The following is a 27,656-nucleotide window of genomic DNA, read 5'->3' as shown; positions in this document are numbered from 1 at the left end:
CCTAGGGGGCATGTCCGTCCGTTGGAGGTGGATTTTGCAGTTAAGATGCAGGGTTCCACTTAGATGAGATCTAAACCATCTCTGATATTAAAAGGGTCGTGCACTGTCTAAAGGACTGGAAATTCTCAGCTGGAAGGAAAGATCTGCCTCTATTGAGGAGGCCTGTCCTAAGTCAGAGGGGGAGGAATCCCCACCTACCTGAAGCCAAGGATCAGAAAATGAGACGGCAGTGACTGACAGGACAAGGTTTATTGGGGTCCGGGAGACACTGGGGAGAGGGACAGGGGGCAAGGCCGAGGCTCACAGGGGGAACCCCCCCTAGCCAAATCCTCCTTCCCCTTGGGGTTGGGAAGAACACGGAGACAAACTGACAGAGATGAAGAGAAAGACCAACAAGTGCTACAGCAGAGCGGGAGGGATACCCCAATGTCCCCCACCTCCCACTCGTGAGTTCACGTAATGCGGAATGACGTGGACCTGCCCACACGCTGGAGGAAGGGGAGGAGTGTCTGCCGTACGCATTCGAAGGAGGGTGGGGCGCAGGTGGCAGCCTGGACCAGCCCATTCCAGTGGACAGGGCGTGGGGGCATGTGGGTCTGGATCAGTCCATCCTACTGGGCGCAAGGATCTTGAACCAGGCTCTTCTAGTTTGGGGGGCTGGGGGAGATCGTTAGGGTCGATCCATTCCTTAGTAGGGGAGGGAGAGCTAATTGGGGAAGGGGTTGAGGGCAGGCGGCAACTACTCTGGTCCTCTTTCCGCATAGGGAATAAAGTCGGGGGAGGGGAGAGGCAGATTCCGGCTATATCCGTTATCTGGGGGCACCGGTGACTCTGGTGGGTAGCATTCGGAGGGGATCCAGGGAAATCCGGGGACATGGTTCCCCACCCCCACCCCCCGCCGTTCTCCGGATCAAGGTCGTCGGAATGACCGCTCTTAGGGAGAGGGGCAGTCTTCCCTGGGGGGAGGGGTGCCCATCTTGTATTATCTGGGCCCTCAAGATGAGAAGTACTGCTGGAGACCCATTTCTCATTCCTAGGTCCCGCAGCTTAGGAGCCTATTGACTTGGGGGTGCCCAGCACGTATTCCAGGGGCCTGGAGCTTAGGAATCTCTCCGGAGATCCGGGACCCTCGCGCTGAGGAATCTCTCCGTGCATTCGCTGCCCCCCAGCTCAGGGGCCCGTGTGTTTGGTGGCTCCATGTCTCCAGCCAGGGTCCCCGCATCTCGGGGCCCGTGTCTGGATCTGGAGGGCCGGGGCCTCCCTCGTGGTCCCTAGGTCCCCTGGCCCGGGCCCTGAGTCCAGCCCTTGGGAGGGGCGGTCCAGCGGAGGGGCGCGCGGCCTGGCCACGTCAGTCCATGCCCCGGTGCAGCTTCAGGTGCCTGGAGAGGTTGCTGAGCGTGATGAAGCCCTTGCCGCACACGTGGCAGGGGAAGGGCCGCTCGGGGCCGTGCAGCAGCCGGTGGCGCTTGAGGTAGCACTCGTGGCGGAAGAACTTGCCGCACTCCAGGCACGGGAACGGCTTCTCGCCCGTGTGCACCAGCACGTGCCGCTCCAGGTCCCGCGGCGAGCGGAACAGCTTCTCGCACTCGGAGCAGCCGAAGATCTTCCTGCCGCGGCCCGAGCCGGACGCAGGCTCCCCAGACGCGGGCTCCCTCTCCGGGGCGGGCGCCGCCGCCGCCTCCGCGCCGCCGCCCTCGCCGTGGCTGGCGCGCCGGTGCTCCTCCAGGGCCGCCAGGGCCGCGTAGAGGGCGCCGCAGTGGCCGCAGCCGTAGGTCGCGGGCCGCGAGTGCGCCTCCAGGTGGCCGGCCAGCGCCGCCGCCGACGCGAAGAAGGTCCCGCAGTCGCACTGGTAGAGGGTGTCTTCCGACGGCTCGGCCGCGGCCGCGGGCGCAGGGGCCTCCCCGCCGCCCTCGGGGAGCAGCGCCCCCAGCTCGGGCACGGCGCCCCCGGCGCGGCCCGGGAGCAGCCTGCCGTCCCAGGCCGGCTGGGCCTCGCCCGCCTCCGCGGCGCCGCCCTCGCCGGCCGTCTCGGGCCCGGTGCCAGCCCCGGAGAGCCAGGCCTGCGCGGGGGGCGCGCCCGGCCCCTGCAGGTCGTGGGTCAGCTTGTGGCGCTCCAGCAGCGCGGGGGCGTTGAAGTCGCGCTCGCAGCGCGGACACTTGAAGGGCTTCACGTCGGTGTGCGCGGCCCAGTGCGCTGCCAGCTCGCGGCCCTGGTCGAAGCGCCGCGCGCAAGCTCCGCACGCGAACGGAGGCAGCGAGGCCGCCGCGGCGGCCGCCGCCTCCGCCAGCCCCCAGCTCCCCGGGCCCGCGCCCGCCCCCTCCGGGCCCTCTCCGCCGCCAGCCCCCGCGCCCCCGCACACCGAGCAGGGCCCCACGTTGCAGCAGACCGAGCAGGGAGCGCTCAGGGCGGGCAGGCCCGGGCCGGGCTGCAGGGGGGACGGGAGCACCCCACGGTGCTGGCGCTTGAGGTGGCGGCCCAGGCTGGAGCGCGAAGAGAAGCGGAGCTCGCAGACTAGGCAGCAGTAGGGCTTCTCGCCGGTGTGGACGACCTGGGAGGGCAGGAGGAAGAGCCCAGCGTCAGGGCTGAGGGTCGAGCCCGCGGGACAGATTCTTGGCCTCCCAGAGAGACGCGGAGGAAGCTCCCTGCCAGGTCCACGGGGCCAAGATCTAGCTTCAACCCTCTCATTCTCGTTCTCTGCTTCCGGCCACGTTAGCATGCTTTTGGCCCCTCCAGCCTCAGGATCTTTGCACTTGTTGTTCCCTTTGCCTGGAATGCTGTTCCCATGGTGGATTCCTGCTCTTCCTTCAGGTCTCAGCTCAAATATCACCTTGCCCTGACCTTCCCCCACCTTGTGTGGTAGCCCACAGCTCTCCCCCTCTTTACTCCTACATATCAGATGGTTATTATTGCTGCGGTTGTTGTAACTTCCTTCCCAACGCTTCTCCTTTTCCAGATCATCCTGGCCCGTGTATTGGCTTTCTTGCGGATTGTCTACCTGCCTATGGACCACTCGCAATGGAATCTAAGTTCTCCGAAGGCGTGGACTTTATTGACTTCACCTTGGTATCCCAGGTGTTGGGAGCAGGGAAAACATTCAATAGGTCATTGCTGAGTAAAGGAATAAAGTACAGACGTGGTAAATCTATCTTTAAAAGCGGTAACGGAACGGTGAGCGCAAAGTTGCCGACGCTGGCATATGAGACGGGGCACGGGAGAGGGGAGGTGCATAGAGGTGGGGCAAATTTACTATGAATGTTTTAGTTCCTGGGTTGGGTGCAGACTGAAAGAGAAACAACTCATGCTTTGACTGGTCAGGGTGCTTCGATGGAGAGGGAAGGAGGGAGGGAGGGAAACAGGAATTTTCTTAGGGGCCAGCTGTCTGTTGCCCACCGTGGGTCCCCGGGGCTCCAAGGGCGAGTCCAGCCCCGGGAGGCCAGCTCGGCGCCGGCCTGCAGGACTCACCTGGTGGTGCAGCAGGCCGGTGGAGTCTCGGAAGCCCTTGGGGCAGGCGGAGCAGCGGTAGGGCCGCTCGCCTGTGTGCGAGCGCAGGTGGTTGGCCAGGTTGAAGCTGTGCTTGAAGCCTTTGCCGCAGCGCGGACACGCGTGGGGTTTGAGTGCAGTGTGCCGAGCGAAGTGGCGCCGCAGGTCCGAGCGGTAGCGGAAGCTCTTGCCACACTCACTGCAGTGAAACGGGACGCGGGGGGCAACAGCTGGTGGAGCCGGGGCCGGGGCCGGGGCAGGGACCGGGGGCGCTGTCAGCGGGGCGTCATCCATGGTGGCGTGGCTCGAGGGCACTGGCGGGTGGGGGCTCTCTCTGGAGTGGGGAGACATGGAGTGGGGTGAGGGAGCCACGTCCCTAGCAGGCTCCTTGGACTCACAGACCTGTGAGGCCCGGCCTACTACCTTCTTAGCCACGCCCATCTACCCAAGCCACACCCGCTGCTCTTTAAGCCCCTCCCACTCTCCTACAACCCTTCCACCACTCATCTATCTTCCTAATCACTTCCAAGTCACTTCTAAGCCACTGAATGCTTTTAAGCCTCTCCCTTTCTTTGTGAATGGACTCCCGCCCCGCTCTAAGCCCCGCCGAGTGTGGTTAAACACCGCCCACTCGTGTTCAGGTCCCGCCGACCCCTTCCAAAGTCTCTGTGTTGCTCCTGAAGCCTCTTATATTCCTTGACAAGCCCCTTCCCGTCTGAAAGCCGCTCCCACTCTTCTTTGAAGATGAAAGTCATCTTCAGATGAAGATTGACGACATTCTTAGTCAATGACAGTATGAAAATCTGGGGCTAAGCGCACCTGAGTCAACCTTCCAGGGAGACCAGGACTAGTCCTGGAACCTTGGAGAAAGCCAACTGATTCTCTCTCCACCTGCAAAATAGGAATAATGGGAGGGCCTACCTCATGGAGTGGTGGCGAGGACTAAGCAAACTTGTGGCCATGCGTGCGGCGTGCTTACTGACGCTTGTGCACAGCAAAGACTCAACAGGTAAGCTGTTTCGATTACCACTATCTGCTAAGTTCCTCAGAGTTTCCTCTTGAAGTCCCCCATCTCTTCCCCACCAAGATCCGCCTCCTGAACCCCACTCAAGTTTTCCTTTAAACTCAGCCTTTAAGTAAACCCCTTCCTTTCCAAGACCACCTGCCATACTCTACCTCTCTTGCCATCTCAGCCATTCCTCTCTGACACCCTCCCCATCCTAAGTCATTTCACCTGCAATATAAAGACTTGCTATTTCCACTACGACGCCCCAAATTACACGCTTAAACCCCACCCCCTCACTATGTCCACAACTTCCTGAAAGCCACATCCCTAGACAAACTCCGCCCCTTCTACTCTAAGCTCCTCCCACCTTCACACTGAACCCCTTTACCCCCCTCAACCCCAATCAGGACCCTTCAACCTAGGGCCCTCCTACCATTCTCACTGAGCCACGCCCCCTTGTAAACCTCACCCCTTTGCCTAAGCTCCTCCCACTTTCTACCCACAGTCCCGCCCATTTCCACTCTAAACCACGCCCACCATTGCTCCGCCCCAGCCACCACTAAGCCCCGCCTCCTCCCCACCCAGTCGCCCGTGGGACTGAGCCCCCCTCCCCAGTCAGCTCGAGGACCCAGGCCCCTGGAGTCGGCCTTTTTGTACCCCTCCCCCCCGTCCCTAAAAGGTCTGGCCCCGGGCGCCCGGGGCGGGGGCAGGTCAGGCTAGACCCGCAGTGGGGCGAGTCCACCTTGCTCGTACGGAGCGGGGGTTCTGGAGCCCTGAGGCGGCCCCGGGAGGCCGGGAAAGTCAGTCGGCTTTCCTCTTTAATTACTTACACCTCCCTCTGGGCGCCGACATTTTGGGCAGCGGGGGTAGCGTCACTTCCACCCGGGGGGCCCCTCGACTTCCGCCTCGGCTCCCTTCTCCCCCGCACTCCCCCTTTCCCCCGCCTTCTTGGCTTCCCTCCTCCCCGCCGCCCTCCCTTCTCTCTCTTTCCCGTCCCTTTCCCAGCTACTGGAGGTTCGAGAAGCCAGGGTGGCGCCATCTTGGGTGAGGGCATGGAAAAGGGGCGGGGCTTTGGGTGGCCCCCGGCGCCATACAGACTAAGGGCAACGAGCTCAGCGCGCGCGGCCTCCTCCCTGCGGTATCGACGCTGACGGGTGTTAACATAGATGAGGGCAGACATGATTCCCTTTTCGCAGCCTCAGGCTCCTCCTAGGTAGGATGTAGAGTTGCATCAGGAGAAGAGAGAAATCGAAGTTCGCCGATCTGCGATACAGGATAGAGCAGGCTCCATCTTGTGCTTAGGCTTCCAGGGGGCTTTGAAGCTAATCAGGCGCCATGTTAATTACGGGAATGAGGGGCCATTTTCCCGCTCTTTATCCTTTCGGTACCTTTCTTTGATTGGGTCACCCGGCTGGGTGCTTTGTGGGAGGAAAGACATTTCTATGTGTTTGGGATGTGTTGGTGGGGTAATTTCCCGTTCGGGGCCAGCGAGGGCGACGGGTGCGCAGGCGCGGCTTGCCGATGGAGATGTGACCGGCCCTTAGGACCCAGCGGGTCCCCTTTGTTCCCCGCGGGCGCGGGCCCGACGGGGAGGGGGAGGGGAGGGAGGGGCCGACCGGCATCCGCTCCGAGGGGCGGGGCAGTCCCGCGCGCGCGCGCGCCGCCGAGGGGCAGGGCCCCCTCGCCCCCGCCCTTTCCCACGCGCCGGCCCCGCGCCCCCGCGCGCGCACACTCGCGAGTCCAGGCGACATGCAAATGAGGTACCCGAGAGGCGGGGGGCCCGGGTGGGGGGAGGGGAGCGGAGGGAGGGGAGGCCCGGGGCCGCGCGCTCCTGGAGCGCGCCCCCCACCTGCTTCTGCTCTTGCGCTCGCTGAAGCGCGCGCGCCGACCTCGCGCCCCGCGGAGCCGGCCCGCCTGGGCGCGCGCGCGCAGACCCCCTTCCTGGCGGCCCTCGCCGTCCGCGGCCCGGCGCCGCTCATTGGCCACCGCCCCCGCAGGGCCCGCCCCGCGCGGTCGGTGCTCACGGGCGCGCGCCTGCACCGGGGTGGAGGAGGGCGAGGGTCAGGGGCACCGTTCCAGAGACCCGTGTTCTAGTCCAGGCAACCCCAGCCGAGCGCTGAGCCGTGTGATCATGGAAAAGTGGCTGCCGTTCTCTGGACCTTAGTCTGTGTGCTTGTTCCAGTGGCGTGCAGTGGCACCTGTAACCCCGAAGCCTAACTGCACCTGTGCTCTCCTCCCCCTCCACTTTATTACTCCCCAGGCCCACGGTCCCAGGCTTTGCTGCTGATGGTGGTGTTGGTGATGGGAGTTCATTTGGTGCTTAGTGTATATAGGCCGACCGACGACCCTGCGGTATCCGTTTTACAGAGGTGGAAACGGGCTCGGATAGGCAACGCCACTTGTTAACGAGCGGTAGAGCCGGATTCAAACGCAGGACTAAGGGACCTCTGTTGTCCCTTGGGCCTGTTACTTCTCACTCCCTGGGCCATTGGGGTCCATGAGATCAAGTCCTGGCCCTGCCACGTACCAGTAGAAGGAGCTTGGGCAACTGATTTGACTTTGCTGTGCCTTGGTTTCCCCATTTGCAAAATGGGCGTGATATACCCTTATTCAGAGAGTTGGTGTGAGGCTTAGCTGCTCACCGTGATAATAAGAGCTAACATCTCCTAAGCACTTCCGGGTGCTGAGCACTTTATGTGCGAGTAGGTGGAAATATTCATCCTATGTTGCAAAGGCTTAGCTGACGTTCAGAGAGGTGAGCACCTTGCCCAAGGCCGCCACACAGAGAGTAAGTAACAGACTCAGGAATCGAACCCAGAACCTCTGGCTCCAGAGCCCGCACTCTTTAACAGCTCTGATACATGTCCACATCCACAACTCAGGGGCAAACATCACCTGGGACCAGTCCCTTTCTTCTTCCAGTCCTGACCCCCCTTCTCTCCCTCTGTCACTTCTGTCAGAAGGAGGAACAAAAACATTTCTGAGGCCTCTGTAGCTGTTCTGTTTGATGGGGTCTCTGTCTTGAGGATCGGAATACTCGCCTGCACGCTCAGTTGGACTCTAGCCTCCTTGGAAGATTTTTCTGTGTTTTGGCTCAAGTTGACCCTGAACGTCTAGGAGGGGTTAGGGAGCTCTGGGAGACACCTGTGGGGCTCAGGGCAGGGCCTGTTTACACACTGACACAGAATTATCTTGCTATTTTACCCACTAGAGTGGCTATAATTGTGCGTCCAAGTGAATGTTGGCCACGCCCAGGTGGCCAGGGATGGCAAGGTTTTGGGGGACAAGGGCTGCTCCATACCCTCCTGCACTGACGGCTACCCCTTCTCTCCTCTTAGCCCGGCTCCAGTGCCCAGACCCAAGCCCCCCACTGCTCAATGGACACCCCCAGCCCAGACCCGTGGCCTTCGCCTTTGCCTGGGGAGGAAGAGAAACCTCTGGCCTTACCTCCTCCTGTTCCCCGGGGCCGCCGAGGCCGACGTCCCGGGGGGGCCACCTCCTCGAATCGGACTCTCAAGGCCTCCCTCCCTCGCAAGCGGGGCCGCCCCCCCAAGTCGGGGCAGGAGCCCCCACTGGCACAGGGGGTGACAGCCCCGGTGGGCAGCGGCGGTGGTGGCAGTGACCTCCTGTTGATCGATGATCAGGGTGTGCCCTACACAGTCTCTGAAGGGTCAGTAGCAGGCGGGCCCGAGAGCTCTGGCCCTAAGAAGGCCCCGCACTTCTGCCCGGTGTGCCTTCGGGCCTTCCCCTACCTCTCTGACCTGGAGCGCCACAGCATCTCACACTCAGAGCTGAAGCCGCACGAGTGCAAGGATTGCGGCAAGACCTTCAAGCGCTCCAGCCACCTGCGGCGGCACTGCAACATCCATGCCGGCCTTCGGCCCTTCCGCTGCCCGCTCTGCCCCCGCCGCTTCCGAGAGGCGGGCGAGCTGGCCCACCACCACCGCGTCCACTCTGGGGAGCGCCCCTACCAGTGCCCCGTCTGCCGACTGCGCTTCACCGAGGCCAACACGCTCCGGCGCCATGCCAGACGCAAGCACCCCGAGGCCATGGAGGCACCCCTGGGTCCTCGGGACCCAGGACCGGAACCACCGTGGGACGACGAGGGTATCCCGGCCACTGCAGGGGCCGATGAGGAGGAGCTGGAGGGGAAAGAGCTGGCTTGACCCCCACCCCCGGCCACCGCTCCCCAGGCCAGGTTTAGAGCCGGGCGTTCAGCTGGCACTGAACCTGGGCAGGGAAACCGGGACACACTCTTGTCTGGTAGTCTTCCCGTTGTGGGAGGAGGTCGAGGGTGAGGACGTCCACTTCTGGGTCCTGCAGCCTTCTGCCACCCTCCCTCGGACTGACAGGCCTGTGGAGGCAGGGGCTGTGGAAATAAATTTCTGCCTACTGGCTTCCTGTGTGTGTTCCGTGATGATCCCAGGGCTGGCGCCCCTCTTCTCCTCCCTTCAAATGTTCTTTCCCGCTGCACCACCCCCTTGTCATGTGCCTCGTTAGCTTGGCGCTAAAGACTGGCTTGGGGGAAGACTTTGCCGCTTCTCCCATCTCCAGTGGACCTCAAAGCACTCCCTCTAAAGATCCACTTTTAAGTAAAACATTGAACCTTCTGTGCAAACGTGACTCTAGGTCCCCCGCCAACCCCCGGCGCCGTTCTAACCAGATTCCCGGAAATTCTGCAGCCACCACTTTGGCCCATCTCTGTCCTGGCACTGTTTGCAGAGAAACACTGAGTTGAGGGTTGTGTGCGGGACTGACCACTTTGGTAGGGCAGGAGGGGCGGGGCTAAGGACTCACGAGGCGGGGCTGAGGCTGAGGGGCGAGGCTTGTAGGGCAGTTAGGTGAGAACTGTGGGCGGGGCTGGCTGAGAGCTGGCTTGGGGCTAAAGGAGGTGTAAGGGTTGGCGGGCAGAAATTGAGAGCATTTAGAGGGAATGGATAGCGTTTATCTGAGGGGAGGGGTTTCAAGGGGAAACTGCAGGAGAGCAAGGTGTTAGGAAAGGTAGGACTTGAACTGTTAAGATGCTGAGCGGTGGGTATGACTGCTGTGCAGGCCAAGGGGAGAAAAGGGGGTACCTAAGAGGAGTAACGAAGGAAAGGCCCTGAGAGAGGGGGCGCTTAGGAGGAAGAGCTGAATAGAATCGGGCTTAGCTGCTTGAGGTGGGGCCGAGTTAGGGGCGAGGCTTACAGAGAGTATACGAGAGGGGCCGTGTAAGGTGTGGTAAAGCTGTGGTTCGAAACTTCAGCCTGCATCAGAATCACCCGAAGGGTATTTTAAAACCCAGGTCTTTAGGCCCTACCCCCAGGGTCTCTGATTCAGGGAGTCAGAGGCAGGGGGATCTGATAATTTACATTTCTAACAAATTCCCTGGTGATGCCAATGCTGCTGGTCTCCAAACCGTACTTTGAGACCCGCTGACTTCAGAGAACGCTTTGGAGGTTCGAGGCAGAATTAATTTAGCATGAAAGTCATGAGAGAGGTGGGACTTAAATGCTTTGGACGGAAGGGGCGGGTCTTAGGCGCAGGGGCGTGGTTCTGCCTAAGGAGCTCTGAGAGGAGGGGCTTATGAGGGAGAGCTGGAGTTCTAGAGATTAGGGGATTGGAGGCGGGGAAGAACAGGGTAAACTTCACGGGGCTGGGTCGAGGAGGACGTATTCTGAGACGATGGGTGGGGATTATGATAATTAGGCTCTGAAATAGGCGTGATTCGGGGACCAGGGCGGGGCTTAAATGTGAAATTTATAAGAGGGGCGTGGCTTAACCGGATGTCCGGAGGATGTGGGCGGTATCCTGAGAAGAGGCGGGCGCACGGGGACGCAGGCGCACTCTGCTCAGCTCGCCCACAGGAAGCGGCCGGGTCTTCCCCCGCCCGCTGTCCCGTGCCAACGCGCAGGCGCACTTCCCCTTCCCGGTCGCCGCCGCCGCCGCCTCCTCTTTCCGCTCCTCCACGCCGGCGCCGCGGAGACGGGCGCGATTTCCGCTTCCGGGCGGGCGGGCAGGCGGGCGGCGCGGGGCTGCCGGGGAGGGGGAGGGGGCGGCACTTCCGGTCGGGCCCTCGGGTCTCCCCGGAGCGGCGGCGCCTCCTCCGCCTCCTCGGCCTCCTCCCGGCGGAGACCCCGGCGCCGGTGAGTGACGGGGCGCGTGGCCCGGGGTCCCGGGGGCAACGTGGGCGGGGGGCCCCGCCCTGGCCCGCCCTGGTCCCCAGAACGTTCCCATCAGTGCTTCTCCCGCCGAGCCCTCGCCAGGGGCCCCCCAGTGACTGCTACCCCAAAAGACTACTCCAGATATCTCCCCATTAATACCCCCATGTAGGACAGCTGCCAGAGCGCCCTCATTCGTGGCGATCTCCCCAGCTGCTGCCAGGGCCCCCCACTAAGGCTTTCTCATAGGATCCCTTCTACATACCCCCCCCCCCCGTCATTGCTTCCTCCAGGACAGCCCAAAAAATGCCACCGGCATTCCCCGTCCCCATGCAGGGCAGCTGCCCGTGAACCCTCCCTTTAGTACCCCCTGTAGGTTGCCTCCCAAGAGTGTGGCATTAGTGCTTTACGGCAGATCTGTCTCCCATTATCTCTGTCTACACACAACAGCCCTCAAAGCTCCTAACCAGCCCCCCCACCCCACAACGCTCCCTTCATTAGTGTAAAAATACTTAGCATTCTGGTCAGTGGTCAAGAATGCCATTTTTCCTTCTCCAATCCCCCCCCCAGTAATTCCCCTTGAGAATAATCCTTTCAATCACCGACACCCCTCACCCCCGCCCAAACAGCTCCGTCTAGAGTTGTGCTCTCACACCCACATCCTCTCCCCCTTTAGGTAGAAATTGCTGCCAGTTTAGCCCCAGGCTCCCATGAAACACTCCCACCCCACCCTCCTCCGGGTCACCTCCTGTCTGCTGTCTTCCCACAGAGCAGTGCCCTACGTGAGGCTTTCCCTCTCAGGATGCTGTCTTCCCCTGCCCCTGACAGCTCTCATCCTGACCTTCCACTTCTCACTCCCTTCTCCTGGACTCCCTGAGGAAGTCTCCCAGCTCCACTAGGGCATGACTTCTTTCTTCCCTAGACATTCATTCATTCGCTCTTTACAGAATGAATATTCACTGTTCTAGGTCCAGGACGTACATCCATGAAAGAGAGAGACACACACACAGTCTTTGTTTTGTGGATCTTTACAGTCTAGTTGAGGAGACAGATCAAAAGCAAGCAAACAGACAAGACCAATGCTGTTTTCTGGGTTTTCTGAGTCTTATGAGCTACTTAAGAGGTGAAACCTGAATTAGCAGAGGCAACTTCGCCGTGTAAAGATGTGGGTGAACTGTTCCAGGCATCCAGGCAGAGGAAGAGCACGTGCAGAGGCCCTGAGGTGGCCGTGATCGTGATGATCAGAGGGGCGGCAGAGGAGGCCAGTGAGGTTGGAGCAGAGGAATTGAAGGGAAGAATGAGGGGAGAGGCGCTTTTATCTCATAGGGCCTTAGAAGTGAGGGCGTCGTGATCAGTCACCTGGCCTTTGTCAGCTCTGCAGAGCCCAGAATGTTTTTCATTTGTTCATTCTTCCCTTTGTTCAACCACTGTTTAATGAACCCCTGTACACACTGGGGATGCAGCAGAGAACAAAACAGACCAAACCCCTGTCTTGGTGGAGCGTGTGTGCCAGTTCATGGGGCACAAAATTAAAAAGCAAACTACAGATGTTTGTGTGAAGAAAATACAGTAGGATAAGGGCATAGAGTTACAGGGGCTGCGGTGTCAGAGGGGGTGGCAGGAAGGCCTCTTTCAAGAGATTCCTGTGATCCTCTTGTTCTCCCCGCCCCCACCCCCCCAGAAAGCCACACACCAGAAAGTTACACCTGTGTGTAAACTCCTCTCGGGCAGCTGTGGCCCACAAGGGGGCTGCCTTACTGCTCCCCTCCCCCGAGAGTGAAATGGTTACAAGGATGAGCCCTGGATGCCTCCAGCCGTCATATCTCTGAGCAAACTACTGCCTATTTCCCAGGCTTCATTCATTCACTTATTTAACAAATACTTGAGACAGGCCCTCTTCTAGGTCCTGGGGATAGAGCAGTGAACAAAACAGGTACAAAATCTTGCCTGCTTGGATCCCGCCTCTTAGAGCAGGAGCCCAACAGCAAGAAGACAGACAAATAGACCATATGGTTTGTCAGATGATGCTGACAGGAAAGGAGAGAAAGGAAGCAGGCTGGGGTGAGCAGGAATGTTGGTTTGGGTGACAGGGTACAGTGGTCTTGGAGCACCTCACTGAGGAGACAGCATCTGAGCAAAGACGTGAAGGAGGTGAGGGAGCGAGAGCCTTCCAGGCAGAAGCAACAGCCAGTGCAAAGGCCCTGGGGCAGGAATAGAGCTGGCACGTGGTGGAGCAGCCAGGAAGCTGCTGGAGCTGTGGAGGTCATCTCTGACCCACTTTAAGATGGTGTCACTGAAGGTTTTGAGTGGAGGAGTGACAGTGACATGGTTTGGCCTTAGTCCTCCTGTCTACTAAATGTGAACAGTAGTAATGCTTATCTTATGAGTCCGTTGTGAAGTCTGCTTGAGACAAGCCACATAAGACACCTAGTGCGGTGCTTGTTAGCATTCAGTAAATGCCAGTGGCTAGTCCTGGGGCTGAGGGCCGGGGAAGTGGATGGGGCAAAGGTGTATTTCCAGTATAAGGTGGAGAGAGGGCTTTCCTTTCTTTTGGAGAGAGAAGTAGCGGAAGACAGCATGGGAGTTCCCTGGCGGTCCAGTGGTTAGTACTCCACTGCTGTGGGCCCAGGTTCGATCCCTGGTCGGACTGGTCGGAGCTAAGATCCCACAAGCCATGCATTGCGGCCAAAAAAAAAGGGAAGACAGCATGTTGTAAGGGTAACAGAGCGTACTCTGGAACCCCACTGCTTGCCTTCAGCTCCTGGCGTTGCCACGTATTAGTGGTATGACTTTCGGAGATCAGTTGACCTCTCTGGCCCTCAGTGTCTTCCTCTGTAACATGGCGTTAATAATCCTAACTGTCTTTCAGGGTTATTGGGAAGATTCATTGAGTCGACACATGTACAGGATTTAGGAGGGCACTGGGCATGCAAAAAGCACTTGGTTCAGTGTTATATGCTACTATTATTGTTATTACAGACTAGAGTTTCATCACAAGGCAGCTTTGTTGCACCACAATGGCCCCCAGGTCCTGGCATCAGAGAGACCTGGAGTCTAATGCTTTCCCCTCCACCGGCTACATGACCTTAGGGAAATGACCCCCCCTTCTCCTCAGTTTCCCTACGTATAAAATGGGTCCAATAATGGTACAGCACTATTATGAGGCATCGAGGTGATGGTACATGTGACACTGGTCAAACAATAAACATGAGTTGTCACGATTGTGATTGCGGTTGCTGTGGGGCTCCTGCCCCTTGGGAGGGGTTCCCCCCCATCACACCGCTCTGTGCATGAAATCCATGGCACATCTCCCCTTAGAAAGATAGCACTTTGAGGCTTGGGTCCCCTGAGAAAGGAGCTGTCTCTCCTTTACCATTGGAAGTAATTGTGAGCCTGAGCAGTTGTCTCCCCCAGTAACACCCCCTGTGCCTCTCCCAGCAGCAGTCCTTCAGCATCTGCCCGCCTGCCCTTGGGGCCCTCTTCATAACGTCGCTTCACCAGAATTCATTCTCCTGCCAATATTAGCTCCGCCTCCACCTGATGTCCCCTTTCCTCAGGTAGTTCTGGTCAGCACGGTCTCATCCCTTCACTCATTCAACAGACATGTATCGGTAGACGTTTACAGCTATAAGTTTATCTCTGAGCACAGCTTTAGCTGCATCTTCTGTTTTGGTATGTTGCTTTTCCATTTCCTGTTCGTCTAATTTTCCTTGTGATTGCCTTGTAGACCCTCTGGTGATTTGGGAGGGCGCTGTTTAATTTCCACATTTCAGCAAATATTTATCAAGTACCCACACTGCCAGGTGCTGTGCTAGGTGCTAGGGGCCCAGTGGTGCACAAGACAGGCCAAGTCTTCCCTCTCTTAGGTGAGGAGGCCAGACAGTAAATACACAGCAAAGGGAATACACGCAGTGAGTTGGTGGCAATGACTGTGGTGGAAAAAATGCAGCAGGATGAGGGGCTGGTGAGTGGTGGGGTTAGAGGTATTCCCTCTCTTGGAGATGACACCCGACCAGAGACCTGAAGGAGGCACGGGAGGGAGCCCTGAGGTCTGGGGAAGAATGTTCCAGGCAAGAGGGAACGGCCTCACCACAGCACTGCTCCATCTGTTCAGGATGGTAAACACCTCCCCCAGCCACCCGGCCCCTTCTGTGAATGCCCCTCAGAATGCAGAGAGCGCCCCCAAATAAGGCTCCTGTCCCCACAGTTACACCCTCCCCTTCGTCCTCCTCAGGGAACAATCCTGTACGTGTGTGTCGTGCTGGTGCTGGTGGTAGTGGTGGGGTCCAGCCACAAGCTTGCTCTGTGACCTTGGCCAAGTCACTTGCCCTCTCTGTGCCTCTGTTTTGTCAGGTGGGGATAACAACAGTCCCCGTGTCGTAGTCTTACAGAACCATGGTGGGGATTCAGTGAGTTAGTGTGCGCGACCTGCTTGGAAGGGTGCTGGCCTGCGGGAGAGGCCCCGGCAGAGCTAGCTGTTAACATGTGCTCTGATGGAGGCGAGCCGGGGCGGGGCTTCCTTCCTGGGACCCCTCCCCCCATGCCCCCACCGTAACACCCTAGCTGCTCGCCTACTCCCTGCACCCTTCCTCCGTGTACTTTCTCCCTGTCCCCCAGCCCAGTCCAGCGCCGTCCCCCAGACTCAGGCTCTGCCACAGGCTTCCACGAGCACGCAGGCACTCCTCTGCTTCTTCCCGAGATCGGCTTAACTAGGGGAGTGTGAAGGCGACAGGAGGTTGAGTCTCACCCAGCGACACCCAGAGCTGGAGGCTAAAAGTACTGACCTCCGGCCAGGGGTGGCGGAGACCCTCACCTTTCACCTGTCTGGGGAGCCAGCCAGCCAGACGGATGGGGCTGACGGGCCCTGGCGTCGGTAGCCCCCGCTGACCCCCGTGGTGGGCTGGGCGCAGAGCCAGGCCCCCAGCAAAGGGGGATGGCGGCCGAGAGTCATGGCAGGCCTTGAGGGCCCTTCTCCCGCCGGCTCTCCACCTGCTTAGTGGAGGCGTTGCCCGAGGCCCCCGGTGGGTCTGAGGCTCAGAGGTCAATTGCAGGAGACGAGGCTGGGGGTGTGGGTAGACAGACATGGACAGCTGCAGTCTGGAATGAGAAGTCCTGTAAAGGAGGTGCCCAGAGAATAACTGCCATCCTGGAGGGGGCAGGAACCCCCCCCCCAGGGGCGGGGACAGGAACCCGTGCTCCCGGAGCGTCTGCCATCAGGCTCCTCCCAGGTGTGCGATGCCACTGAAGGTACAGAGAGCTCCGGGGGCTGAACGGGCTCTGCCAACGGCTGTGTTTCCTTACCTCCTGTCTCAGCCCCCTTAAGCCCCCCGCCTTCTGGGGGTCACCGCCCTCTTGTGGAAGTGGAGAGGCTGCGGGTCAGGAAGGAGACGGGACTTGAACCCAGGGCCAGGGCCCACGTGCTTCCTGCTGTGTCAGGCCGCCCAGCTGCGCTGCTGTAACTCGTTCTTCCCAGGCAAGCAGAGTCTCCTTCCTACCTAGTGAGACGAACGGTAAAAGGATGCCCCCTCCCCACACTGACTGCACTGCAGCTGTCCTCACTTGTCCGGACTTTCTCTTCGTGCTTCTCGCAGCGAGAGTGACAGCTAGGACCCCGCCCAGTGCGCTGGGAAGCACCCGCCGTACACACACAGCAGCCTGTGAGGGAGGGATGTGCTCCGTCACCTTCATCTGCAGATGAGGAAATCCAGGCACAGAGAGGTTCAGGAACTTGTCCGTGGTCACACAGCTAGAGAATGGCGGGGCTTAGATTCAGATCTGGCATTCTGGCTCCAGAGGTCACCCTCTTAACCGCTCTGATGGAAACTTACTATCATCTGACAAAGGCAAAACCTGAGGGGATTGAGAGCAGGGGGCTGGGGATAGTGTGTGTGTGTGTGTGTGTGTTGGGGGGCAGGGGGCTACAGAGCAGAGGGCCTGCGGGCACCCAGAGTGGAGGCCTGAGAGAGAGTGCACACGGGCTGAGAGCAGAAGCCAGGGGTGCTGGAAGGGTCAGCATCTGAGGAGAGGAAGCCGGGGCCTGCAGGCTCTGCAGGATGGACAGAGATGTGTGAGAAGCCTAGGAGAAAGGGGAGAGAGAGAGGCATCCGAGACACGGGAGGGAGATGCGGAGGGAAGAGGACTCAGAAAGGGGACAGGCCCAGAGGGAGGGGTCAGTGGGGCCAGCGGAGCCGAGAGGAAGGCTGGACGAGGAGGGAGCCGGATCTCGGGCCCGCAGCTGGGGGACCCCGCGCGAGGCCCCGCCTCCTCAGCCCCGTCCTCTTCTCTGCAGGGTCCCCCATCTCGCACCCGCCCAGGATGGAGGCCAACGCAGCGGGCGGCGGCGCCGGGGGCGGCGGCAGCAGCGGCCTAGGGGGCGAGGACGGGGTTCACTTCCAGAGCTACCCCTTCGACTTCCTGGAGTTCCTCAACCACCAGCGCTTCGAGCCCATGGAGCTGTACGGGGAGCACGCCAAGGCGGTGGCGGCGCTGCCCTGCGCCCCCGGGCCCCCGCCCCAGCCGCCGCCCCAGCCGCCGCCCCCGCAGTACGACTACCCGCCCCAGTCCACGTTCAAGCCCAAGGCCGAGGTGCCCTCCTCATCCTCGTCGTCCTCGTCGTCCTCGTCGTCCTCGTCCTCCCAAGCCAAGAAGCCCGACCCGGCCCTGCCGCCCGCCTTCGGGGCGCCCCCTCCTCCGCTCTTCGATGCCGCCTTCCCGGCCCCGCAGTGGGGCATCGTCGACCTCTCGGGACACCAGCACCTGTTCGGGAGCCTGAAGCGCGGAGGGCCGGCATCCGGGCCGGGGGCGACGCCGGGGCTGGCCGCGCCGCCGGGGACGCCCGGGCCGCTCCCCGCGCCCTCGCAGGCGCCGCCGGGCCCCGCGGCGGGGGCGGCCTGCGAGCCAGCCAAGGACGACAAGGGCTACTTCCGGAGGCTGAAGTACCTGATGGAGCGGCGCTTCCCCTGCGGCGTGTGCCAGAAGTCCTTCAAGCAGTCCTCGCACCTGGTGCAGCACATGCTGGTGCACTCGGGGGAGAGGCCCTACGAGTGCGGCGTCTGCGGCCGCACCTACAACCACGTCTCCAGCCTCATCCGCCACCGCCGCTGCCACAAGGACGTGCCGCCGGCCGCGGGGGGCCCGCCGCAGCCCGGCGCGCCGCTCGCACCGCTGGGCCTGCCCGCGCCCGCGCCCGCCGCCGCCGCCGCCGCCCCCGCCTCGGCCTCCTCCGGCCCCCCGGCCGCGCCCGCCGACGGCAGCGCGACCCCCGCCGCCCCTGCGGGTCTGGGGGTGCCCCCTCCGGCGGCGGCGGCGGCGGCGGCGGGCGGAGACGGCCCGTTCGCCTGCACGCTCTGCTGGAAGGTGTTCAAGAAGCCCAGCCACCTGCACCAGCACCAGATCATCCACACGGGCGAGAAGCCCTTCTCGTGCTCCGTGTGCAGCAAGAGCTTCAACCGCAGGGAGAGCCTCAAGCGGCACGTGAAGACGCACTCGGCCGACCTGCTGCGCCTGCCGTGCGGCATCTGCGGGAAGGCCTTCCGCGACGCTGCCTACCTGCTCAAGCACCAGGCGGCGCACGCGGGCGCGGCGGGGCCGAGGCCCGTGTACCCCTGCGACCTGTGCGGCAAGTCCTACTCGGCGCCCCAGAGCCTGCTGCGGCACAAGGCTGCCCACGCGCCCCCCGCGGCCCCCGACGCGCCCAAGGACGCGACGGCCTCCGTCCCGCAGCCGCCGCCCGCCTTCCCCTCGGGACCCTACCTCCTACCGCCCGACCCCCCGGCCACGGACGGCGAGAAGGCGGCGGCGGCCGCGGCGGCGGTGGTGTACGGCGCCGTGCCCGTCCCGCTGCTGGGCGCTCACCCGCTGCTGCTCGGCGGGGCCGGTACCAGCGGGGCTGGAGCCTCGGGCGCCGGCGTCCCCGGCAAGACGTTCTGCTGCGGCATCTGCGGGCGCGGCTTCGGGCGCCGCGAGACCCTGAAGCGCCACGAGCGCATCCACACGGGCGAGAAGCCGCACCAGTGCCCGGTGTGCGGGAAGCGCTTCCGCGAGTCCTTCCACTTGAGCAAGCACCACGTGGTGCACACCCGCGAGCGGCCCTACAAGTGTGAGCTGTGCGGCAAGGTCTTCGGCTACCCGCAGAGCCTCACCCGCCACCGCCAGGTGCACCGGCTCCAGCTGCCCTGCGCCCTGGCCGGGGCCGCCGGCCTCCCCGCCAGCCAGGGCGCGGCGGGGGCCTGTGGCCCGGGCGCGGCGGCCCCGTCCGGGGGCGCCGCCGATGGACTGAGCTACGCCTGCTCGGACTGCGGCGAGCACTTCCCGGACCTCTTCCACGTCATGAGCCACAAGGAGGCGCACATGGCGGAGAAGCCGTACGGCTGCGACGCGTGCGGCAAGACGTTCGGCTTCATCGAGAACCTCATGTGGCACAAGCTGGTCCACCAGGCCGCTCCCGAGCGCCTGCTCCCGCCCGCGCCCGGCGGCCCCCAGCCCTCGGATGGCTCCAGCGGCACCGATGCGGCCAACGTGCTAGACAACGGTCTGGCCGGGGAGGTGGGGGCGGCCGTGGCGGCGCTGGCGGGGGTGTCTGGCGGCGACGATGCGAGCGGGGCGGCGGTGGCCGGGGGCGGCGGGGCTGCTGGTGCGGGCCCCGAGCGCTTCAGTTGTGCCACGTGCGGCCAGAGCTTCAAGCACTTCCTGGGCCTCGTGACTCACAAGTACGTGCACCTGGTGCGGCGGACCCTGGGCTGTGGCCTCTGCGGCCAGAGCTTCGCGGGTGCCTACGACCTGCTCCTGCATCGCCGCAGCCACCGGCAGAAGCGGGGCTTCCGCTGCCCGGTGTGCGGCAAGCGCTTCTGGGAGGCGGCCCTGCTGATGCGCCACCAGCGCTGCCACACGGAGCAGCGGCCCTACCGGTGCGGCGTGTGCGGCCGAGGCTTCCTGCGCTCCTGGTACCTGCGGCAGCACCGCGTGGTGCACACGGGCGAGCGGGCCTTCAAGTGCGGCGTGTGCGCCAAGCGCTTCGCGCAGTCGTCCAGCCTGGCGGAGCATCGGCGGCTGCACGCGGTGGCCCGGCCCCAGCGCTGCGGCGCCTGCGGCAAGACCTTCCGCTACCGCTCCAACCTGCTGGAGCACCAGCGGCTGCACCTGGGCGAGCGCGCCTACCGCTGCGAGCACTGCGGCAAGGGCTTCTTCTACCTGAGCTCCGTGCTGCGCCACCAGCGCGCGCACGAGCCGCCGCGGCCCGAGCTCCGCTGTCCCGCCTGCCTCAAGGCCTTCAAGGATCCCGGCTACTTCCGTAAGCACCTGGCCGCTCACCAGGGCGGCCGGCCCTTCCGCTGCTCCTCCTGCGGTGAGGGCTTCGCCAACACCTACGGCCTCAAGAAACACCGCCTGGCCCACAAGGCTGAGGGCCTCGGGGGGCCCGGAGCAGGGACGGGCACCTTGCCCGGGAAGGACGCCTGACCAGGGCGGGGGGTGCTTCCCAGCTGCCCCTCCGATCAGGTGTCCCCGTCCGGACTCGCCCCTTCGGGAGGCTGAGCAGACTCTTTCCCCTCCCCTCCCCTCTTTGTCCCGTCCATCCTTCAGAACTTCGCACAGACTAGTCTCCTAAAAAGCCCATGTCATGCAAAGCCAAGACTGAACCACTCCCATCTGGACCTCTCTGGCCCTCTTCTCCTCCTTTCAGACGCTGAACTTGATCCTCCGTCCAACCCCGTTTTGTAACCCTCATCAGCCCCCTGCCCCTCCCCCAATAAGCTGGGTGGAGATGGGCCTGAACTGCCCCTCCCCCCCTTTGGCATCTGGCCGGACAGTGGAGTACGGGCAGTTCGGGAAGGCCTAAGGGGGGACCGGGCGCTCTTGGTTTGTGGGGGTGGGGGGGGCGGGTGGCAGACGCGGCTTGTACAGAGCGGAGAATAATAAATCTTATCAACAGGGCCGCTGGAGTCCTTTCTTGCCTCCCAGGGGGGAGGGGATTAAGCACTGACAAACCGAAGGTCGAGGACTGTTCTTCCCTGGGGTTTCGATTTCCTGACACCTCCCTCCTGCCTCACCCTCGCGCGCGCTCTGCTTTTCCTCCTTCAGCTGGTACTTACCAAGGGTTCACCATATCCGCGCTCTAGGCTTCCAGTCGGGCAAATGGGAGATGAACAAAACAGGTAAGTCGCTGCTTTCGGGAACTGACGATGTGCCCGGACTCCTCCCCCTTCGAGAAGCTTTTGGCATTTGTGCACTCAGCCAGCTTTTCCCCAAGGCCCCTGTCTGCCGGGTCCTTCGAGGGACGCTGGGGAAACATGAATTGGACCTGCTCCTCGCCCTCGAGTGAGATGGAAAAGAACCGGTAAGCCATTACCGCGTTCCAGCCTTGTGCAGGCGCGTGTTTATTATATAGCTCGCTCACAGTAACCTCTCCCTCCAGGGTGACTTAGCTTCAGAAGCCCTTTCACAGCCCTCATTTTGGTTCTTGGAACAGTGAAATACATGACCTGCGAGGTTCACTTAGCTCTCCTACTTGGAAGAGGATGCTGAGGTCGCAGAGGAGAAGGAGGCTCCAAAGATACCTAAGAAGTTCGTGGCAGCACTGGGACTACAGTCCGGGGCCCCTCAATACTGAAACCTGAAGACAGAGCCGGCTCGGGGGCCCTGCCTGGGTGAGTCCGGTCTGACCCACGAGAGGGCGGCGGTGTGGCCACCGTGCGCCAAGTCTGGAGATCCAGCAGGCGACACACAGACCTCGCACCAGGGCTCTGAAGTCACAGGCGTGTGGGACAACAGCACAATAGAAAGGGCGTGGAAGTGTCACCGGGGGCTCAGAGCACGGAGGAGTCACTTTACCAGACTAGGGGGCTAACCAAGCGTCCTGGAGGAGAGCGATGCCCGAAGGACCGCAGAGCCGCAGGAGCTCGCCACGTAACGTGGGCAAAGAATTCCAGGTGGGGGGTTTCGTGGGTCTAACTCAACCCAGCTGTTCCAGAGAATTTCAAATAGGTTGGTGTGGTTTGAGAGGCTGGCGGTAGGAGGCTGGGTCCTGAAGGGCCATGAATTCCAAATAGCGGAGCTTGGGTGATCTTGTAGGCCCGGGGCTGGAAGCTGGCAGCTGCTGGATATAAGACACTGACACATTTGGTTTAGCCCATACATTAAAAAAAAAAAAAAAAAGGCCGAGTGAGTTGCCAACATTTGAAAATCAAGAGACTTTACATAACACGAGCTAATGAAACTTCTGAAAAATTTGGAAGATCTAGCAACACGGTCTGCATCCTCCCGGGGCCAAGAAGCTGTTGCTCTCTTTGGACGTGGCATATATTCTCCGGTTTGCTGCCATTTCCCTAGCACTGTCAGATCCCAACGCTGAGCCCAAGTGTCAGTGGTCCTGTCTCACCTCGCTGGTCCTGGGGTTTCCCCTCAAACCCGGCCACCTCTCTCACTTAGTTACATTGCCCCCACCGTTCCTGTAGGCACCCACATTTGGAATCCCTTCTCACGGCCACAAGGAGCTGTGGGTTGGTGACAAGGTCGGGGATCTGAGTTTTGGAAGGACGGATCCACGTGGCCACAGAACGGAGAGCGAAGAGGGCAGGGCGTGGACGCGTGAGACCACGGTTGGCTTGGTCTACAGGGGGAGCGATGATGAAAAGAAGCGTTCAGATTCCAAAGATATTTGGCTCAACAGCGGGAAATTGATAGGGAGTCAGATAAATGGACGAAGGATGAAAAAGACTCAAGGAACCTGCCAAGGCTTCTAGCTTGGGTGACGATGCCAGTGATGGGAGACATGGGTGTTTCCTTGGTAAAGACTGAATTCTGCTCTCCTTATGAGTTGTCTGTGGGACGGCTTACGGGGGTGCTGGGTGAACAGGAAGGGGTGCAAATCCAGGGCTCTCCCTTCTTTGGTATCCTGACACAGGAGTCCCTTCGTTTTTCCAAACTTCCCTGACCCCCCAATCCCAGAGCTGAATGACATAGCTTCTCTGAATGGCCAGACGCCGTCCGCCCCATTCTGAAGATGAGGAAACAGAGGTTTGGAGAGAGTTGCAACTCACTGCTGGGGCCAGGACCACGGTGCGGCCCTTCTACCCCCAGCCCTGGAACACAAGACCAACATAGAGAAAGCCCTTCATAAAGTCCTTTAATGGGAATAGAGCTGGAGGCTTCCCACCTGCAGCTCCTCCTCTGCCCAACCCCCCAGTGACCCACCTCCTGTTCCCCACCCGCCAGACCCCAGCCAGGCCACCACACAGCCACCCACCAACCATTCCTTGGCATAGCTTGGGACCAGGCTGTAAGCCGTTTGCTTCAAGTTGGGAGTGAAGGTAGTTAGAGAAACTTGAGGCTACTTTGTAGACCTGGGGGACCATGGGCTCTGAGCCTGAAGCTTTAGGAGGGGGAAACTGTTAGGTGACTGTTCGTGGTCTGGGTTTTCAGTTGCCTTGGAAGAGGAGTCTGGGTGGCTTAAAGAGGGATCACATGGGAGCAGCGCTAGCAGCTCCCGCAGTCAAGATTCTTACGGTCAGGCTTCCACCCTTGCGACTTGAGCGCTCCTGGCTATGACTTGGGGACCCTCTGGCTTTGAGGTGATGGGGTCCCATCCTCTTTATGGAGGACCCGGTGGGCGTCTTCTGCCTGAGGACGGGCGGGCATCCCACGGTCAGTGCAATCCAGTGAGGTAGGCAAAAGGTTCCATGCTGGTCCCCCTCTGCGGTGCTCAGCTCTGCTGCCGCAAGCTGTGTCTTGCGCAAGGACAACCCATCGGGGGGCAAGTGGGGCAATGACATCGAGCCCGTGTCCCTTGCATGTCGCTGGGCATCCACGGGGCTGCCTCTGTGCCTTCCTCCGAATCTCACGCAGGCGCCGTGTGGTTGGCGAGCGTCCTGAGCCCGCCTCTCCCTCCGCTCGCCCACCCTGGCCGCTCGCTCGCTGCCATCTCCGTGGGCTCTCACGTCACCTCTCCCCCAACCTCTCCCCTGCCTCCCCTGCCTCCGTTTCCCCCCCCACCCCTCCCCTGCAACCTGCCGCCGGCCTCCCACGTTCCCGCTCTCCCAGACTACTGGTCCACCTCCACCTTCACCTGGGCGGTCTCCCCACGTCCCTCTTCCAGGGTGTTTCCTGCCCCACACCCACTCCCCGACCCCTCGGCCCCCGATGCCAGCTGGCTTCCGGCGTCTCCCAACCCCGGTCCCGGCCCGTGGAAGTGGGTGCGCTGATGCTTTCGGAAGTTGGAGGAGTTGTTGAAAGTGCGATCGCAGAGGGCGCAGCGGAAGGGGCGCTCGCCGGTGTGGATGCGGGCGTGGCCGCTGAGCACGGAGGACTGGGTGAAGCCCTTGCCGCACACGCCGCAGTGGTAGGGCCGCTCGCCCGTGTGCACCCGCTCGTGGTCTCGCATGTCTGAGGAGCGGCGGAACGGCTTCGCGCAGAACCTGCAGGCGAAAGGCTTCCCCACCGCCGCGCCTGCGGCCGCCGCAGCCATCACCACCTCCGACCTCTCCTGGGGCACCCCGGGCCGCCGTTCCTGAGCCGCCGCCGCCTCCGGAGGCCTTTGAGAGGTGCCCGGCTCCCCCCCGTGTCGGCGCTGGTGCCGCAGCAGAGGTGCCAGGGCCTTGAAGGCCCGGGGACAGAGCGGGCAGCGGTAGGGCCGCTCTCCCGTGTGCAGGCTGTAGTGGGCACGGAGGCTGGCGGGGCCTGGGCAGCTGTGGCCACACACATGACACCGGCTTGGGTCCCCCCCGCCCTGCCCGCCACCCTCGGCCCCCGCCAGGTGGCCGTGTTCGTGGAACAGCAGCTCGGAGACCAGCCGGAAGACGGCTGGGCACAAGGCACAGTGGAGAGAACCTGGCTCCGGGGGCTCAGGTACCAGCGTGGTGTCCGTCACCTTCACCACCTGGATCTCGATGAGGTCACTCGGGGGGGTGGCCGGGCGGCTATCATCCGGCACCAGGACCTGGGGGAAGGGGGGCGGGGCGAGAAACAAGGAGCCTGTGGACTCTGCCTCAAGGCCTCCCCAACACGCCTCATTAAACACACGTATTAAACACACTTACTAAAACACACTCTGTGACATACTGAGCCCCTTAATTTCTAGATTCGGCTCTCCTTCCTCCGAGATTCTGCCGTATGACCACCAACACTTCCCCGCCTGTCCAAAATATATCACAGATCCAGCCATTTGTCTCCTCCACGCCACTTACAATTAAGCCAATCATTTCTTCTCCCTGACCCTCTGAATGACTCTGTTCCTCCGCCTGCTCCCTTATAACCCACCTCCCCAAAGCAGCCCGAATGACCTTTTGAAAACGGAAATCAGGCGGCAGTCATCTTCCCACTCAAAACCCTCCCGTGACTCTAACTGCTCTTAAAATCCAAAACCGCCTTCTACTATCCATCCTGATCTGGCTGCCGCTTACCTCTCTGACCCTAGTGTAAACATAAGCCGGCACACAGCTGACTTCTCTCGTCTAAATTTAGCTTCCCTTACCCCCCAACTCTATCAGCTCACTCTTTTTTATAGAACGTAACACAGTAAGTCTCGTCTATTGTCTCTCTTCCCTACCCAACTGCAAGCTGCAAAAGAATACAGTTTATGTGTCTCATTCACCTCTCCATCTGTCTAGCCCAAGTAGGAGCTGAGTAAATGTCTGTTGAATGAATGGTTGTCCTCAGATACTCTTCCCATCCTGAGCAGGGTTCCAGGGTCACCTGGAGCAGTCATTTCTCCCCCCCAGATCCTCCCCTGGGCATCAGGACGCATCACTCAGACCCTTGCAGAATCATCCCCCCACCCCAACGTGCATGCTCCAACCATAATCTCACACCTTTGTCTTTCAGGGTCACCTTCCCAACCTTCCACCTTAGAATTTCTGAGGCCCCGCCCCCTGAAGGCTCCGCCCCCTAATTAGACAAACTTCATCCCTGGGACTCCTCTCTCTGGACCTATCACCAGCTCAGATGTTTTGCCCAACCCCCTCCTCAGGCTCCACCCCACTCAGGCCCCGCCCCTCCACCCTCATAGGCTCCGTGCTAAGCCCCACCCCTCGCCCACCCCGAGAAGCACCGCCCCCAGGGCTGGAGCCCTAAATACCTTCCCCGCCCAGCCCTAAGCCCCGCCCTGGCCCCGCCCCCCCTGCGCCCTCCTCCCGCCTCGAGCCCCCCGCCCAGGCCCCTTCCTCGCCCGCACCAGGTCCGGAGGCTCCGGGGATCTCGGCTCCGGGGCCGCTGAGCTCGGACTCGGGGGCTCCGGGCGCGCAGCGGCCATCTTGTGCCCAGGCCCCGCCCCCGAGGCCAGCGGTCGCTCCGGGAGGGGGCGTGGCCTGGGCTGGCGTCAGCGACTCGGCGCAGGCGCACTGGAGGACGGGCCGGGGCTTCCCGGGAGCCGGGTCTCCCTCCTCCCCGGGGAGAAAGTGATGAATTTCTTCCTAATTACCTGTCAGTTCCCGCAGGAGACAGCCTGCGCGGGGCACTGGGTGGCTGCGAACTAATTCGAATTTCTCTTTTAAACCTATATGACTAAGCTCTGGCAGTCAGTTGACGCTGACCTGAATTGAATAACCTTTGTTCTCTTTTCATGTTACACGTTTTTGTGGTCACCTCCTCTGCATGGCTCGTGATAACCTAGTGAGGCAAAGTTTATGAATGTAAGGTTTTTAAAGTCCGTTTGCAGAAAGATATTCAGCAAACAGCAACACTGGTGACACTGGGATTTATTTGCAAAAGTCCTTAGGTGGTGTGACGTTTGGGAAACGCTTTTTTTTTTTTTTTTTTCAGCCACGCGCAGTGGCATACGGCATCTTAGTTCCCCGACCAGGGATGAACTCGTGCCCCCGGCAGTGGAAGTGCGGAGTCTCAACCACCGGACCGCCGGGGAAGTCCCGGGAAATGCTCTTTTGGAGGAAAGAGCCCAAAGACTGGTGGTTTTCTGCAGCACCAAGGACAGGGCTGAGGCCTTAGCCCTCCAACTGTTCATTTCATGGCCTGGCTGCGTGACCTTGGAGAGGTCAACATACTTCTCTGGACTGTGCCTGCATTTTCTCATGTACAAAACTGTAGAGGGTCGTAAAACCTAAGAAGAAAGAGATATGCAAGATCTTTGGAACAACCTTAAGTTGTTTTCTTGGCAGGGCAGGGTAGGAGATGCTAAACATGAAGGTCATTCCCAAATTCTCTGTTTCTCCTCCTTATGGGAACGTGATAAGATTGCATTTTCCTTTGCAGTTAGACGTGGCTATGTGATTCCCTTTGCCCAATGAACTGTAAGTGAAACCAATGTGTGTCAACTTCAGCACAAGATAAGAGCCAGCAAGCTGTTCACCACTTTCCATCCAGGCTGTTCTGTGCGTGGGGATCTGTTGGGTGAAATGAAGTTTCCGTCAGCCTGAATTCCAGAGTATGTTTCTACAGTGACCAGAAACTGATGCTCATCTTCCTTGGATATATAGCATTTAAAATGATCATTTGTTTGATTAAAGCCACTGAGCTTTGGGGTTGTTTGTTACTGCAGCAGAACCTATTGTATCTTGACTGATAAACCTAGGGAGTCTTTTTTTCTTCTTCTTTTTCTTTTTTCTTTTGGCTGCATTGGGTCTTTGTTGCTGCAGGTGGACTTTCTCTAGTTGTGGCGACCAGGGGTTACTCTTTGTTGCAGTGCGCGGGATTCTCATTGTGGTGGCTTCTCTTGTTGTGGAGCACAGGCTCTAGGCGCGTGGGCTCAGTAGTTGTGGCACGCGAGCTCAGTATTTGTAGCGCATGGGCTTAGTTGCTTAGCGGCATGTGGGATCTTCCCGGACCAGGGATTGAACATGTGTCCCCTGCATTGGCAGGTGGATTCTTAACCACTGTGCCACCAGGGAAGTCCTAGGGAGTCTTTTCTGAGTTTTATTTTGAACCTTTTCTGTATACAAAAATTATTTGGAATCATATAAATGGCTCCCTATCCTCACTAATAAACTTAGAAGACTATACACTTTGCAGAAGCAGTCTAAGCCCTCTGTGTACCCCCCATGCATTTGCCTCCCTCCCTCCCCTAAGGTTATGAGAGTTTGCATTCT

At 60.7% G+C, this 27,656-nt stretch overlaps 4 protein-coding genes across 15 annotated transcripts; 2 read left to right on the top strand and 2 right to left on the bottom strand.

The window, feature by feature from the left end:
• Window positions 1–230: 230 nt before the first annotated feature.
• On the bottom strand, window positions 231–6,039 carry FIZ1 (FLT3 interacting zinc finger 1). Of its 5 annotated transcripts, none has more exons than XM_067018586.1 (4): window positions 5,585–5,672; window positions 4,300–4,371; window positions 3,463–3,814; window positions 231–2,548 (listed from the first exon to the last, which is right to left on the bottom strand). In XM_067018586.1, exons 3-4 carry the CDS (start codon window positions 3,772–3,774, stop codon window positions 1,349–1,351), a joined length of 1,512 nt encoding a protein of 503 aa, XP_066874687.1. In that variant the 5' UTR covers window positions 3,775–3,814; window positions 4,300–4,371; window positions 5,585–5,672; the 3' UTR covers window positions 231–1,348. The 5 variants fall into 5 exon arrangements, with proteins under 5 accessions (XP_066874687.1, XP_058901265.1, XP_058901262.1 ...); XM_059045282.2 differs by lacking the exon at window positions 5,585–5,672 and adding an exon at window positions 5,317–5,399; XM_059045279.2 differs by lacking the exon at window positions 4,300–4,371 and having other exon boundaries at window positions 5,317–6,039.
• ZNF524 (zinc finger protein 524) lies at window positions 5,457–8,883 on the top strand. 3 transcript variants are annotated; one of them, XM_059045286.2, is made up of 2 exons: window positions 5,457–5,530; window positions 7,825–8,883. In XM_059045286.2, the coding sequence occupies exon 2, from the start codon at window positions 7,864–7,866 to the stop codon at window positions 8,650–8,652; it is 789 nt and encodes a 262-aa protein (XP_058901269.1). In that variant the 5' UTR covers window positions 5,457–5,530; window positions 7,825–7,863; the 3' UTR covers window positions 8,653–8,883. The 3 variants fall into 3 exon arrangements, with proteins under 3 accessions (XP_058901269.1, XP_066874690.1, XP_058901268.1); XM_067018589.1 differs by lacking the exon at window positions 5,457–5,530 and adding an exon at window positions 5,579–5,699; XM_059045285.2 differs by lacking the exon at window positions 5,457–5,530 and adding an exon at window positions 6,121–6,246.
• A 1,655-nt stretch (window positions 8,884–10,538) lies between these two features.
• On the top strand, window positions 10,539–20,518 carry ZNF865 (zinc finger protein 865). 6 transcript variants are annotated; one of them, XM_067018415.1, is made up of 3 exons: window positions 10,554–10,611; window positions 14,068–14,183; window positions 16,916–20,518. In XM_067018415.1, exon 3 carries the CDS (start codon window positions 16,942–16,944, stop codon window positions 20,080–20,082), a length of 3,141 nt encoding a protein of 1,046 aa, XP_066874516.1. In that variant the 5' UTR covers window positions 10,554–10,611; window positions 14,068–14,183; window positions 16,916–16,941; the 3' UTR covers window positions 20,083–20,518. The 6 variants fall into 6 exon arrangements, with proteins under 6 accessions (XP_058899856.1, XP_066874520.1, XP_066874516.1 ...); XM_067018416.1 differs by having other exon boundaries at window positions 10,593–10,611; window positions 14,065–14,183; XM_059043873.2 differs by lacking the exon at window positions 14,068–14,183 and having other exon boundaries at window positions 10,539–10,611.
• Window positions 20,519–20,971: 453 nt separating this feature from the next.
• ZNF784 (zinc finger protein 784) lies at window positions 20,972–25,902 on the bottom strand. The gene is made up of 2 exons (XM_059043882.2): window positions 25,790–25,902; window positions 20,972–24,556 (listed from the first exon to the last, which is right to left on the bottom strand). The coding sequence occupies exons 1-2, from the start codon at window positions 25,865–25,867 to the stop codon at window positions 23,663–23,665; spliced, it is 972 nt and encodes a 323-aa protein (XP_058899865.1). The 5' UTR covers window positions 25,868–25,902; the 3' UTR covers window positions 20,972–23,662.
• Between the last annotated feature and the right edge of the window lie 1,754 nt (window positions 25,903–27,656).

Source organism: Kogia breviceps, chromosome 18 (genome assembly GCF_026419965.1).
Source record: "Kogia breviceps isolate mKogBre1 chromosome 18, mKogBre1 haplotype 1, whole genome shotgun sequence".
Lineage (NCBI taxonomy): Eukaryota > Metazoa > Chordata > Mammalia > Artiodactyla > Physeteridae > Kogia > Kogia breviceps.
The sequence above is the reverse complement of the archived record's forward strand: the minus strand, read 5'-3'. Positions and strand labels throughout refer to the sequence as shown.

What these genes read in the sequence shown, in the direction of transcription:
- FIZ1 (XM_059045279.2), bottom strand. Translation starts at nt 5,666, where the DNA reads ATGTCTGCCCTCATCTATGTTAACACCCGTCAGCGTCGATACCGCAGG. An exon ending in GTCGGCGCCCAGAGGGAGGT is followed by an intron (nt 3,815 to 5,316) that starts GTAAGTAATTAA and finishes TCCCCACTCCAG; the next exon opens with AGAGAGCCCCCACCCGCCAG. An exon ending in CCGGCCTGCTGCACCACCAG is followed by an intron (nt 2,549 to 3,462) that starts GTGAGTCCTGCA and finishes CTGCCCTCCCAG; the next exon opens with GTCGTCCACACCGGCGAGAA.
- ZNF524 (XM_059045286.2), top strand. Translation starts at nt 7,864, where the DNA reads ATGGACACCCCCAGCCCAGACCCGTGGCCTTCGCCTTTGCCTGGGGAG.
- ZNF865 (XM_059043873.2), top strand. Translation starts at nt 16,942, where the DNA reads ATGGAGGCCAACGCAGCGGGCGGCGGCGCCGGGGGCGGCGGCAGCAGC.
- ZNF784 (XM_059043882.2), bottom strand. Translation starts at nt 25,867, where the DNA reads ATGGCCGCTGCGCGCCCGGAGCCCCCGAGTCCGAGCTCAGCGGCCCCG. An exon ending in CCCCGGAGCCTCCGGACCTG is followed by an intron (nt 24,557 to 25,789) that starts GTGCGGGCGAGG and finishes CCCTTCCCCCAG; the next exon opens with GTCCTGGTGCCGGATGATAG.